The sequence below is a fragment of the Neodiprion virginianus genome, chromosome 4 (genome assembly GCF_021901495.1).
Source record: "Neodiprion virginianus isolate iyNeoVirg1 chromosome 4, iyNeoVirg1.1, whole genome shotgun sequence".
Taxonomy (NCBI): Eukaryota; Metazoa; Arthropoda; class Insecta; order Hymenoptera; family Diprionidae; genus Neodiprion; species Neodiprion virginianus.
In genome coordinates, this window is record NC_060880.1 from 2,471,629 (window position 1) to 2,486,089 (window position 14,461).

General features: G+C 40.8%; 2 protein-coding genes across 3 annotated transcripts; one reads left to right on the top strand and one right to left on the bottom strand.

Moving 5' to 3' along the window:
- Positions 1-244: 244 nt before the first annotated feature.
- On the top strand, positions 245-5,640 carry LOC124304107 (nucleoside diphosphate-linked moiety X motif 6). Of its 2 annotated transcripts, XR_006908058.1 has the most exons (6): positions 245-810; positions 1,030-1,338; positions 1,428-1,630; positions 1,860-2,032; positions 3,873-4,167; positions 4,514-5,640. XR_006908058.1 is itself a non-coding variant. In XM_046762144.1 (5 exons), exons 1-4 carry the CDS (start codon positions 597-599, stop codon positions 2,025-2,027), a joined length of 894 nt encoding a protein of 297 aa, XP_046618100.1. In that variant the 5' UTR covers positions 245-596; the 3' UTR covers positions 2,028-2,032; positions 3,873-4,420. The 2 variants fall into 2 exon arrangements, 1 of the variants encoding a protein (XP_046618100.1); XM_046762144.1 differs by lacking the exon at positions 4,514-5,640 and having other exon boundaries at positions 3,873-4,420.
- LOC124304106 (uncharacterized) lies at positions 2,154-13,753 on the bottom strand. Its single transcript, XM_046762142.1, has 12 exons — positions 13,428-13,753; positions 13,076-13,280; positions 12,860-12,966; positions 10,928-11,311; positions 4,141-4,207; positions 3,919-4,051; positions 3,671-3,801; positions 3,318-3,427; positions 3,081-3,226; positions 2,812-3,010; positions 2,601-2,717; positions 2,154-2,513 (listed from the first exon to the last, which is right to left on the bottom strand). The coding sequence occupies exons 5-12, from the start codon at positions 4,198-4,200 to the stop codon at positions 2,396-2,398; spliced, it is 1,014 nt and encodes a 337-aa protein (XP_046618098.1). The 5' UTR covers positions 4,201-4,207; positions 10,928-11,311; positions 12,860-12,966; positions 13,076-13,280; positions 13,428-13,753; the 3' UTR covers positions 2,154-2,395.
- Positions 13,754-14,461: the final 708 nt, after the last annotated feature.

Genomic DNA, 14,461 nt, shown 5'->3' on the forward strand with positions numbered 1-14,461 from the left:
ACTCGCCTTTTGTTTTTTTAGAATAAGCAAACAAATAAATAGAAACGGTTTATTCTGCGTTAAATGAAAATTTATTAGAGTGGTTTTGTTCAGAACTGCAGGTAGAATTGGGCTGTTGACCCCTTTTTCGCGTTTTAGATACGTGGACTTCGACATTTGGAGATATTTATGTAAACGTTGAAATCGACCAGGGTATCCTCTTAAACCCGCGACGCATATTAACGTAACATACGCAAATTATAGAAAAATAATTGGCACGTGCCGAATGCAAGAATGGGGAAGCATCAAGTGTGGTCGTTGTATTGCCAAAGTCCGGCAAGCGTCGAGCGGTCGGTAGACATTCAACGAGTGATAAAGTTGATCCCAAGTCTATGAAAAACGGTTACATAATTAATGCGATTAACGCAGCATGAGAAAATAATAACGCGTAGTAAACTAGTCGACGATGCGGTCGCTCGCGAGTAGAAGTTTCGGACCAGACTACGGCGAATAGGTTATAAAGTCTGCGTATTATATTCCACCGTAAATATTTAGACGCAGATGATTACTCGCAGCAGATAAGAGATAATCAGCGGCATCACTCGGTCAGCCGATAAATGTACAGCGTCGCGGTAGGACTAGCTAAGATATTGAGAATTCCGCAACGATCCACATTGTCAGGAGTGACAGATTATGTAAGCAGATCTAACATGGCGCGAAGCACAGCTACGTCTTCTATATTTAAAGGCTCTAAAGACCGTTTCAACGGTATAACCGTCGATTCAACACTCGAGCCGTGCGATTCTGGCGCGTTTTCAAAATGCCTGAAAGGTAAGGAGCTCTCTTGTTGTTTATCGCTTATTTGCTCGTTCATCCAAATCATATTGCATAGTCATCGATTGGCTGATTATCATTGAAATTCATGAAACAGATTCGACGCCCTCGCCTTCGCCCTTCTCATAAAACTTGCCATGGAATCGTTTTCACCTTACTTGGCGACGGTCGTATTCTTCCACCCTCTTCGTAACGCAGCGTCATAAAATGCTTCAGCTTCCCTGGACCAGTGGATAACGGAAAACCGAAGGGCGATATGGTTTCGCGTGGGGCTCGAGCAGTCAGATTGGATTCCGGACCTCACTAAAAATGGGTTCAAATTTCATCACGCGAGGGATGACTGGGTCACCCTTTATCGCTGGTTGCCCACAGACCAAACCTGCAATATACCGCCCTATGCCCACACTCTACTGGGAGTCGGAGCCATCGTCTATAATGAAGATACGGACGAGATTTTGGTCGTCAAAGAGAAATACAGTGTTGTCACCCCAATGTGGAAGTTTCCGGGTGGTTACGTCGAACCAGGTCTGCTCATGCCATTCAATTTTATAATAATAATACAGCACAAGTATTATCGTATAAATTTTACTTTTTTAACCGTCCTATTCTATCAGGTGAGGATATAACTGTCGCTGCCGAGCGAGAAGTCATGGAGGAAACTGGAATAGAAGCCGAATTCAAACACATTCTTTCATTCCGTCACGCACATCGCTTCGCTTACGGATGTTCAGATATCTACATGGTCGCCTGTCTCACTCCTCGCAGTTATGAAATCACCAAATGCAATCGTGAGATAACAGATTGTGTCTGGATGAAGGTACGAAAATATTCTTGACGATGCGCTAACTTTCGGTATAGTTATATATGTTTCGAATTTTTTTACTCTACGTATTTGTTATTCACAATTTTGAACCAAGATTTATCAATCGTTAATCATTTCCCTACTTACCTGAAAGTCTCTAGAATTCAAGGACCTTGGAAAAATACTTGAACTCATATTAATCGTTCGATTTTTGGCAATGAATATGTTATTTTTAACTCTGCAGCTTGACGAGTATGTGCAGCATCCAGAGGTTCACGAAAACAATCGTTTGGTAGCAAAAAAATTCATCGAGTTCAAGAACCATAAGAGAACTATAACCGTCCAAACTCTGATTCATCCTGCCATAAAGACACCTTTCAGAGTCTTCACAATATCGAAGTTAGAGGATTAACGAAGGTCAGACAATAGACTCTGGAAATGTTAATGAAATTGTACAATTTAAAAACCCCAAGCGGAAATAACAATGTCATAAACGCTCATCCCGAGTATTTAATTCTCATTTTAACGCCCACGCCAGTTAATTCTTCAAGTGTATTTTTAATCCAGGCTTAAAAGATCTGTACAAATGCGTAATAGTGGGAACTTTTCTAACGGAAAATAGAAACGAAACGGTAGAGAGATTGCGTCATAATTTTGAGAGAGGTGTAGAACGTTAGAATGAACGTTGGTGCAGGGATAATCCAGACCATTGTGGTGCGCTTGAAGAATTCAGGGATTCTCAATTCGTCATGTTCCTAATCAAGGTGTGCCAAACAAAATTTAATAGCAGCGACAACGGTGGGCTGGACAATCTGATGGATAGACCAAACACTTGTCCAAGCAGTAAACGTCAGCGCCAGCTTTAGCCTCAATTTCACCAATAGCGTCACAAGTGTTTCTGCAAGCAAACAAACCACCAATCGGTCAATTTTTTACCGACCAATAACGTCGTCCATCAAATTTCAATTCACGAAAAAATGCTTACGGGCATTGACATATGCTTTCGGGACAATTTGGTGGATACCGAAGGCAGTTTGTTTGGCACCATTCGTCCATTCCTGGAATACGACGGTACAGCGGTGTCGGTACGCAAACTTGGGACCTGGAGAATTTAAAATATTCGCAAAGTTAATCGACGTAAAATGAGTGCAAATGTTACACTCTCAAATCGCAACTCGATATATCAGCACGGCTACCTAATCACTAATGGGAAGATATTGTTCGGTGCACGATAGTCTCTGTAGTAGAGCAAGAACGGATTGTCCTGTTGCACAAAGAGTGGCGGTACTCCGGCTGTGCTGGTGACTATGCTAACATCCGCGCAATTCCTGAATGTCTCAGGTTGTCCACAACCGACAGCCTCCGTTCCATTGTCGCAAAGTCCCCACATGTTACCTGTGAAGATGAATTGTTGAGAAACGTTTTGCCTTGGACGACCGATACCTCGACATCGCGTGATTATTACCTGTATAATAATTCCACTGAATTACACACTGTGAGCAGGTGATGTATGGCGGCAAAACGACCTGGTATCGAAAGATAGCTTTCTTGTCACTGTCCGTTGGAATAACGAACTGCACATCATTTGTTCCAGACAAGTAGAGAGGATATCTTTAAAGGAATACTTTTAATGTTCATTTTCTTTCTCGATTTTTGAGTCAGTAGTGCGAACAAAACATTTTCCTGCATCGGGCAGTTATACCTGTCAAAGCATTCCTGGGTCGCCTCGCTGTTCGGGTTGTTGTTAGGGCACAAATACAGCTCGAAACGTCCCCAGTGGTTCGCCGTCAGCTCAATCTCAATTTCTATTTCCTGGATAAATTAGATTTGCGATTATGACAAGTCGTTGTGCGACGAGGCCTGGTGTACAGAACTCATTTCTCCTATCCGGGAACAGCAATCCATACGATTTACCTTTACACAGCTCTCATTTTCCTCGCAATTTTCACATCAATGTGGTTGTACGAGGACAAATTCTCTCCTTTTGACTCGACACGGTCATTACTTAAATAATTATACATCTTTGAGGAATAAAAAAAGAAAAAAAAAAATTACCTGACCGACTGTGTAATGCCTGACTATCGTCCCCTTTGCGAATTCACCTCCAGCTTCGTGGGGGCGAGGCTCGCTCGTGTGGTAGGCGTCCCCACATACTCCGCACTGACCCTGGTTCTGGACCCATTGAACTGTCCTCAAAGAAACGGAAACAAACCGTTGACTAGAGTATAACTATAACGAATATCGAATCGCATTACAGGCTCTCGGACCAGTCGAGAAACACGATACTGGAAGCTAAGACGAACCTGCATACCCGCCGCAGAAGAGTTCGTTGTCGTTGTAATTGACGGGATTTGGAAATCCGAACCGCCACATGCTGTTGCGGGATGGCGGGTCCATCATGCGGCCGTGACCTTTGACTCCGGAATCATCGAGCGCCTGGAAAATACGACGTGGAAACAAACATGTCAATCGGATTAAGAAGAGAATTGAGATCGAGAGATGCGGGATTTAGCTGATAAGCTTACCTGCGCGATGAAGAGGATCACGATGAGGTAAGGCCTCTGGACTCGTCGGCCGTTGACCATTGCGGCTCTGTAAACGACGAGCAGAGATTCGAATTATTCAAATGTCGAACGTTGCGATTATCATTTTCATACACCTGTCGATCGATATGGGAGTAAGGAGAGCGTTGTTCTCTGGTTATCCCGCCTATCGATCATTCGCTTTCGCATAAAATTCTGCGTGGGTCCGGCCTCCGTTTAACTCGCGATTATACACGTATGAATTAAACAATCCTAATCTAAATTTCAATTTTCGTTTTTTCCCCGTCTCTTTTTATTTAATTTATAACAACATTTGAATGTGTTCTCGTATCATAGATAGCCTGTATTTTTTTAGAGTTCGGCGTACTCGGATTGGGCATAAATTACAGTCAAGCTTGACACGCATCATCATCGACGACATGATTTTCAGATCCTCGATTTTGTAGGAGTCTTTACAACGGGCGAACGTTCCACTCAAAGAACTTGAAAATATACTAAATTTAGACATACGTCATCAGTACCGTTAGAATATTCGTCGCTGACCATCTACTTGATTGCGCCATATCAGTTCACGATGATTCCTTCAACCCATCAGGAAGCAAGTCTTGCACGTGTTATTTATCGCTGTACACGGCACTTATGACATCCGGTGGATATTACCGTGAATTTATGACTTTAATCCTCGGTAACTTGGCCCGAAATTACTAGCCGCGTTGAGTAGCACCAGTTTAGTATAATAATATATGCTAATCTGAGGCTCTCTGTGCCCCCAACGAACGAACTTTAATAAGCACTTTTGGAGAGTAAAATAAATTTCACGATTTGGGTGGAGCTTTATTTCTCAGGTGTTTCAATTATTCTTCTGCAGTGCCGATTTATAAAGATAGAGGAAGAGAGAGAGAGAGAGAATGAGAAGGAAAGAGGTATCTCAGTTCCAATATTCAACAAAGTATCATTCCAACCTGTCCAATCGAAGATTACCGGTTTTTCGAGAAAAGAATATACACATCCGCGTATAGGTATATGCATACACATACAATCCGCACCACTTTTCCATGGAGAGATGCGTTGAATATCCGGCATAACGATCTCGGTTAATTCATTACCGATGATTCATTTGAATAACGATTTGTTAAACATAGGTGAATTTTGATCAAACACGGGAAAAAAGAAGAGGGAGAAAAAATATGTTGAGCCTTTATAGGATTCCAGTAATTCCGCGAATTCTCCGCGATTTCATTTGAAATTTAGTTTTGGAGGATTTTAAATCACGTTTAACTATAATACACACGCGGCGTAACTTGGAGTAACTTTCGTTTGTAGTAACATTTATCTAATCGAGTGTTGGACCGTGAAATCGTAAGTATACGTAAGTACACATATACATATAGGATATTCTGGTATTTCCGATGATCTATGCCTTTGACAAGGTTTAGTGGCACTCGACACGTCTGCGGCGGTGTATATGCATCGTAGATGTATTAAAAGGGTATTAAATAAGCGCCATATATTTGAAACCGGTTTCCGTGCGGTTTGTATTACCTTTGAAAATAAAATCACCTTGTCTTTAGATAAGAACAAAATTGCCCGTGGGTACAATAATGGTCACTGTACATGTATTATTATTTGCAAAAATATATACAAAATTCCTTTTTCAACGTAAAGGATCAATCGATTCTCAACCGGATTTCGGACAGCGTGAGGAATCGCTTTAGAAAAGCATCTTTGTAAAAGGTAGGAGAATCCGCTATAACTAACCGGGAATGTAACCTTCATTCTTTAATATCCTTTTTTGCCAACTTTTCCGCTACAGCTGGCGAATTAACGGTCCAAGAATGTGCCAAAACTAATATTTGTAGTAAAAAGTTGAATGTGCCTGTATCAACGCACACATCAGTCCAGAGCTGTGTCGACTTGTTGAAACTACACAGGACTGGTGAGCTTTATACGTAGAACGTATGTACAGAAGTTTTCATTAACGCCTTGGGCTTCCGGGTAACTTGTTTTTAGTCCGAAACAAAACGCGAGTCTCGATTCCATACGAATTGTGTGACAATGACTCCCAATATCTCACGTAGGCTGCATCGCCAGTCGTTGTCACATAATTCGTATGGAATCGAGACTTGCGTTTTTTTAGGGCGGAAAACAAGTTAGCCGAAAGCCCAAGACATTAATGAACATTACTGTAAATAGGCAAATTTCCAAGCCGTAACGACATTGTGGTGTGAAATTGAAAAACCGGAGGAAACATGTAGAACAGTAATAAAGATGCTAATGAAACATTCTCTGGTATATGTTTCAAATAAACAAACCTTGACCAAATGCAAGGATGCTCCGAACTAATCGCAAGTCGATTTCATTGAATTGGATGCGCAGCGGGTATTTCATCGCATATTATAAATACAATGGGCACGTTTTTCGCGTTATAATATTAGCCTCAGCTATGGTGACATGGAATAGAAAATTCTATTCTCCCGCCCTTGATTTCATGCCGTTTGATTTCATTCGAGTCTTGAATAATAACCAAAGTGCGTATTGCGCAAAGCTTTCGTGCACGCGTGCAACGCAGACAAGGTAGCAGTCTATCCTCATTGTCGTACAATACGAGGACAAGTAAAACCTACGTATATATAGATGCCAAGAAAATCGTACGAGCCTGGCCGACACAGAGTTCGCTGTATTGAAAATGACCCGCAAGGTCCGGAATATTCGCAACTATAATCGCCGCTGCATAGGGAGGGAACCAAAGGCCTCGTCGAACCGCGTAACCCGTGTTCAATAACAATCTCTAACCCCGCGATAAAAAAAAAAAAAAACAACCGGTATCTTAAAACACATACATATAAATTATAAACCTATATATTCCGAGCGGGGCGAGAATAAAAATACAATTGATCACTGCTGCAGAGATCGAGACGGCATTAACAAGTTAGACGGATCAAAGATTACGGTCTTGGGTTGGGCCCATGTCGAGGTGCAAGCTAATTAGTCAATACCTCACGTACGTACAACAGTCCGCGGATGTATATACGGTACACCTAAAATTAGGCCCACTTTGCGGGCCTTAAGATATATATATATATATGTATATATATATGTAGGTACGTATAACCAGCCGTAGTTCAGACAATTAGCATTTTATATTTCAATATTATCGTTCTAAAAGCCATTCCGGTGGCGCTCAGAGATTCGGAGATGCAAATTTTGTTTCGCGATGGAGAAGAAGCTGCAACCGTGCAGATATTATACACCCAAATTACGCGTCCTTGTACCGGTGCTTTCACTTGCAATTCGACCGCGCCCAACGTGTATAATTATCTTAACGATGTTGAGAAAAATTTCTCTCGCCCTCCCGATAACGAACGAGGAGAAAAAAAAATAAATAAAATAACTCGATCGCCTTCACAAGGATTCGGACCCTGCGCCGCTCTGCACTTGTGCAATAAAGCCGCAAACGATCGGGGAGCAGACTAAGTCACGATGTGATAACCGTTGTTCCCAAACCGTAAACTGCACGTGTGTCCTCGCGTATAATTTACGAGCACGATGCCTGATTAAGGAGGTGAATTATCGTAAGGCGTAAAGGCACCAATTCAGAACGTAACAATCGTAACAAACTCTGAGGTTGAATCGAATTTCCACATACTTCATACCGCAGCATATAACGCGGTGCGTTCCTCGTAGTTTGGAAACTGCACTCTCTTCATCATCGCGTCGTACGCGTATATGTCAAAAATGCAGAACAAAGAACCGGTTGGCCTTCGGGAGTGGCTTAAAACAAGGATCACCGTCTCCCGAATCGAGCAATGCACCCCCTTATTACTTTATTCTCGATTCGTCCGCAGACCGATTAACGTCTGCGGTGAATTTCGAAGCGCGATACCGGCACGTCTGTCTGTGCAGTGTATCGAAACGACGAACCTGTTCTCACTCTCCAGCAATTTATTTGGTATTTTGAGCTTGCTAAACTAGTATGGGAATGTCGTTGATTCGTGACAAAAGCTCAACAGGAAAGAATCAACGACGAACCTCTTTATATTATAACGCGTTCGATTGATGGGGTCGATGACTTACGCGCTTAGGATAAACGCGCGATTATCGAAACTAAGTAAAGCACCGTGAATGTTAAACTCGCTAAAAGCTTTTATTCCAAATCCCGACAAGCAAAAGGAAGAGGACGACCATATGAGTGATTGGCTAAAGAAATAATTGCCGAGTTATGGGACAAGCGTTAATTACAAGTTACCAAGCGATTAACGGCAAAGATGATGAACAAGGCAAAAAGAACATTTTTTTTTTTCATGGCTGGTTAATGTAATTTTTCGCCTGTTTCTGCAGCAGGGACGAGGATCTCACGAGCCTTTAATCGTTCAACTTCTACTTTTAGAGTTGACATCAGGAACGAATGCAAATGCTGAAGAGGTCCAGCGATGCATCGAAAAAACCACAACGGACACGTGACGGTGGACCGAGGTCGTTGATGATTACTTCCCTTTTTATGTGCAAAGTGAATTTATTTTTAGATCGAAATATCTTCATTGCGCGAAGGTTGCGACGAATCCCTTCAGAGGATATCGTGATCCTGCGGTAGAATCGTACACGCCGTGAAACGTAATAACAGTTTGCGCGATTCATTATTCATACCAGTCAAAGAACTGCGGATAAAAAATAAGTAAAAAAAAAAAACAAAATGTATCAAAGAACAGTTGTCGCGATGATGAGACAGCAGATATGTACCTATCTATGTACACCTATACCTGCATCCATATTATGTACATCAATTACTGTAGAGGCGTTGATACGATGTCCGAATACCAGAATAACGAGTCACGAGCTGTTTCAATGTTTGACTACTATCACGGCTGCAACTGATACTTTAAATATTATTGTTATTACAGTGCGAGATGGTCGTCATAAAATTTCAACAACTACGCCAGCAGCTTTGAAAACAGCCCGATGATCGGTCGGCTTGCTTTGCGCAAATCGTGTAAACAAGTTATAGAGCCGGAATTTTTAACATATTTTACCGAATGCAACTGCAGCGGTAGGCATGCGTTACTAACGCAATTTTCGAATCCGGATACTCTTGTAAAAGCGATATCGTTCCGGAGTTGATCTCACGCCGATGGAAAGTCGAGAATCTGCGAGATTCTGTCGACAACCCGACGGGCCTCATTGGGTGAACGCTGGATCGGCAACACATCATCGGTTTGTTTGCTATTAGTAGTCCAGAGTCGTAGGAGCGAGCAAGCGAGCTCGTGTTTGTATTCTCGGTGACGGATATTTCGATTGAATTTAAATGAAGGTCGTTAGCTTTCAGGGAAATTTATCAATTAGCGCTCTGTGCTAATGGCGTTCAGACAATTCAATTGGAAAAGGTTGAAACGCTAATGGACCCGCCCGCACAACCAGGCGCGACGGGGATCTTTGATCGATATTGGTTTTACTACCGAACAACAAAACATGGGATTAATTGAAACGCGAAGGAGAATCCTTCTTAAAGCTTTTAGATACCCTGTTATTCCAATTGTCTAATTAAGAATTGAGTTCATTGTTGTTTATCACGATAAACTGATGGGAAATTAATTTTGCTCTAACTTTCGGCATTCTTTTTACGTCGGTAAACAAGAATCCAGCTTAAAAGTATCTCCTCGTCTATCTAACGACTCGATAATACACCTTTATCAAACGCTCGACGAATATGATTTCCGTTAGTATTCTAATCCTTATTTATTACACGCTTACATGGTAAACCTGTTTCTAATAATTTGTCATTCGGTCAACATTTGACTCCGGTATGCAAGAAAAACTGTAGCAGATCTGGTTTTTTTTCCGTCGATCTGAATTCCGACAAGGATATCTGCTGTGTTCTACCTCTGCTAATGGACCTAATCACTTTGTAATTATGTTTGTATTGGTCTTTTTCGATCCTATCGATAATATTTCCCATTAGATGTAATTGGGTCATAGAGAGCTCAATCAATGGAGTTTTCCAAACCCCCAATCGGATTCGGTGAATTTTAATCCACCTACGCAGGTATGCAATTGGCATTGCTCTATCTTGCACGGCAAGATTGATACCATATAATTTCATCGCTGGGCTGACGATGAGTTAGAAGAATGCAAACCGAAACGATTTCGTTGCCGAAAGGTTAAAACAAACATTATCACCACTCGTAAATGTCTGCATCAAATGTCATTTTTACTGGTTTCAAGTGTGGTTCTCCACCTGTTACCTAGCCGGATAGATTTTTTGCCATAGTATATTCGTATTCAAGTCGTAGTTATAAATGAAAGTTTTCAAATCAAGATTCTTCAAGAGTATCCTTTAGAACAATTAATAAAGGGATACTACATTCTCTAAGCACATGAAAAGAAGTGCATCGTGGACGTTTGCAGGTAGTTGGAGTAATTATCAATACTCGTAAACAAGTATTATAAACGACAGGATTGATAAAAATTTAATCACAGTTTCCACAAGTATTAAAAATAATCTGAATAAATTTTCGATTTTTACACTAAATGGGACGGATAACGGGTAAACCTCCGAGGCGCGATTTAATATACAAACTCACAGGTAACGTCCGATCATTAACCGTATTTTCATCAACAAATTCAAATCTCCTCCCGTATGCAATAGGACTAAGAAAATTTGGGGCTGTATGCGTATGACTTAAATTCTCGTGCGGGAAAACCGTTCGGTAAATGCATTCGTATGTACGAATGACTGTTGAAAAATAACCGTGTGACGAGACGGTGTATCACTTACCTGATCGTACGTGATCAGCTCGTCAAATAATTTCTTCGTGTCCGGTGGGGGGCAGAGGATGATCAACTGTCGTTTTCGGTGCGTACTGCAGAGATTGTCGCCAATTCGAATTGAAACGAAGCTGGTAGCAGACTGGGCGAAGTGCGGACGTCAACGGGTCTACTGAATCGCGCCGAGCCTTCGGGCCTAAGTAGATCCCGTCCGGTACCGGAGATCCTCCACAGGTATACCAGGGCAAAGTGATCGACGCGCACCTTCCTATACACATGTGAGTAATCGTAAGCGCGGGCCCCGACTTCTTTGGTCCCCACCAAAACTCGAACCATCTGCAGCTGTGTCCCTTGGATGCATCGTCTCTGGTCGTGCACCGTGGGTGCGATCTGCCTGTAATAAGAATGCCTCATAGATCGGATGGTCTCGTTCATCGTTCGAAGAAAAATGACCAATATTCGACGGTCAGCAATTAAAAGACTAAAAAAAAAAAAAAACAACAAAGAGTTTATTCGACGGAACGGTTCTTTGGAGAATTATGGAAATTTAAATTTTTACAACTAGCCTAGCATGCGACAGCTTAGCTGAATGAAAAAAGTAGTTTGAATTAGAATACGGTCGTTTTCAGAACGTCGTGACGAGGAAGTATGAGTTACGACACCTTAGAAGCACTATGTATGACAAATGAGGGCAGGTCCGTGATGGATTTAATTCACCGTGAAAATTCGGGCGTGATCTCGGCGGCACACGACGATGCAATTGAGATTAATATGTGGCATTAATATTCATAGGATTTCGACCTCGACTAACCCGGACCAACGTAAGGAATGAATTACGATTTAAAGCGAGAGGTGACTTTTCAAGCTCAATTTCTCTGCTTGGTAATATTAATCTTTCGCGTGGATGGATCTTAGTCGGAATCTTAACTCTCTCTGATTTGTTACAATTTCAAATAATTACCAATAAGATCATTTACAAATAATTACGTTCTTGATTAATAATTAAGTTCTGGACTAGATTAGTGTCATTAGCGAGACAGATTCGAGCCTTCCTGAATACAGTTTTCAATAATTTGATTCTCAATTTAATATTTTCGGTATCAATAGACCTGAAACCCTGGGGGTCGGTTTTTGGAGTAAAGTATTTACGCCCGCTTCTTACCGTAAGTCACCGCAGTTCACTTTACGCATAGCTTGATAGTACAAGCGCCTGGTATCAGATAATTAAACTTACTCAAAGTGAAAGCACCTAATTACAGGCAAGCAGATTTACTCGAAACTGAAGCGCCTATTTGAAGGCAATACGACTGGAGTTCTAGAGCGCCTTATTGTAGGCTACTTTGTCAAATGTACACCACCTTTTTCTAACGCAAAAACACGGGTATGTAATTCTTCGACAACGTTCGCATTATTGCGAAATCTTGAGCGATTTGTCAAAACCCTGAAATCCATTTGTTTGTGTCCTATATCGACGTAATTTTGTGGAGGAATAAAACAACTGTGCATGTAGTCTAAAGTTGCTGGGATCAGTAAATCAAGAAATGAAAAAATAGAGTTTTTTGGGATCCTGAGGCCTCGGTTAATCGGAAAATGCTCCTAGGAATCGATTCTGAGACTTAAGGTTTCTGCAGCCCAAAAATAGCAAAAAAAAAAAAAAAAATTAAGGCTCAACTCTGACGATATATCCAAGTAATCATACATGATATATGTCAGATGCAGATGAATCGTGCTTCAGCATGTACAATGGGGACGTTCCATGGGGTGGTTTTGTTCTGATAGATCTGCAAGACCCAGTCTTCAAATATTTTCCATGTCAATCAGAAAATGTAAAATCGAACAAACACTCCTGCGACTTATTGCAGAAATGGAAAAATGCGATATAGGTCCTGTGGAGGACTCATTATCTTATTTTTGTAAGAAACTGATAGAAACTTTTCCTCACCAGCTTTAGGCAACAGGCTTTCAGAGTTTGACTTCGGCGTCGGTACTGTTGTTTTCGGTACCAAGCTCATGTCAGATATGGCTTCGAGAACATCAGGCTACAGTGTCCTGTGAAATCAGAGGCAGATCTTAGGTTCTTGTATTGTATCTTGTATCTTGTAGACATCGATCTGCGATGAATACCATACGAAATTAAGAAGCTTGTACAGATGATCACCTGTTTTTTCTTTCTTGAGAAATTCCGCACCATGATATTGAGTATTATCCTCAGATTTTTATGGACACATCACTTATACCTGCCGATCTTAGCAACGGATCCATATCGTCTAACAAGTAATTTGTGTTGGCAGAGTCTTTTACTGTGGTTTTTTGATTCAGTGGAAAACGCATCATAGGATTGTGTATGATGAGGCCATTCGTATCTGTAATGTGATAATTTTAGAACGATTAATTGGCAAACAAAAAAAAAAAAAAAAACGAAACGCCTGCAATTCAATAAAGCGATGAATTTTCAAATTGTGTTTATTACCCAACGTAACTAAATGTAAAATAACAATAACCATCCTAACCTCTTTGTCATTACCAGTGATATGCATATAGTATCAGTGGTCATTACACTGGAATTCCTTCCTAACCTAAGGACGATTAACGAAAAACCGAAGCAAGTTGACAAAAACTAAATCACCGTTGCATACTATTCTGCTATCTTCTGTTAAGTGTCTATCAACTGATCGTTCTACTGCATTATACATATATGAATGAAACAATTATGGTCTCTGCCGGTATGCGCAATTTGTGAATTTTTACTACTTCCCAGTAAAAAGAAGGTGTCTAGTACTACGCACTGCACACATCACTCAACAGGTGCACTAACAACTTTTAATATATTATCTGTCAGTAAGCGCTAATCCTATTAGCCGGAAAATTGGAGTGAATACATCGTATCGGTATACATAAGGCATACCTATAATGTATACCGATGTGTTTCGCCGACGCCTGTGCCAGGATTCTTAGGCTACTCGGTATTCTGTCACGCGTGTTTGGTTGCCTTACAAAAGTGCGTTAGGTGGATTAAGGCTATTCCAACTAAATGAAACCTACAGTTACAAAATCATATTTCATCAACGAAATTTAGCAACCGATTGCGCATAGTCTAAAGTCGCTCCAACGAACAGGTCAAAAGATGCAGCTAAATCATGGAAACTTTTTTTTATATTTCCTCAGTTGCTAGTCCAACGATGTCCTAGATTTTTTTTTTTTTATTTCCCGAGGGTCCAAAGCGAAAATATTGTGCACCCGAACCCTGTTACCTCCACAAAAAAAATCAAGTCTAACCCATTTTAATTTACAGTACTTAAATAGAGATTTCACAGTTTCCGAGATCTGAGTACATAGAAAAAAGTAGCTACGGATTCTAGCTCTCCAAAAATTACAAGTAAATACGCTGTTTCTTTTCCTTTTTTTTATCCACCATTTACACTTTATTGTACAATTATATAAAAAAAAACCGTCTATAGCTATTGTACACGTATATCAAATTAAATTATTAAACATTCATAGGGAGGATTGCATTGACATTCATTTTTATACATAATAAACTTTC

Excerpts from the sequence above, each read along its gene's own strand:
- LOC124304107 (XM_046762144.1), top strand. The coding sequence starts at position 597 with ATGTACAGCGTCGCGGTAGGACTAGCTAAGATATTGAGAATTCCGCAA. Across the intron at positions 811-1,029 it reads GTTTTCAAAATGCCTGAAAG|CTTCCCTGGACCAGTGGATA; the intron begins GTAAGGAGCTCT and ends AAAATGCTTCAG. Across the intron at positions 1,339-1,427 it reads GGGTGGTTACGTCGAACCAG|GTGAGGATATAACTGTCGCT; the intron begins GTCTGCTCATGC and ends CTATTCTATCAG.
- LOC124304106 (XM_046762142.1), bottom strand. The coding sequence starts at position 4,200 with ATGGTCAACGGCCGACGAGTCCAGAGGCCTTACCTCATCGTGATCCTC. Across the intron at positions 3,802-3,918 it reads CTTCTGCGGCGGGTATGCAG|TTCAATGGGTCCAGAACCAG; the intron begins GTTCGTCTTAGC and ends CTTTGAGGACAG. Across the intron at positions 3,227-3,317 it reads ACCCAGGAATGCTTTGACAG|ATATCCTCTCTACTTGTCTG; the intron begins GTATAACTGCCC and ends ATTCCTTTAAAG.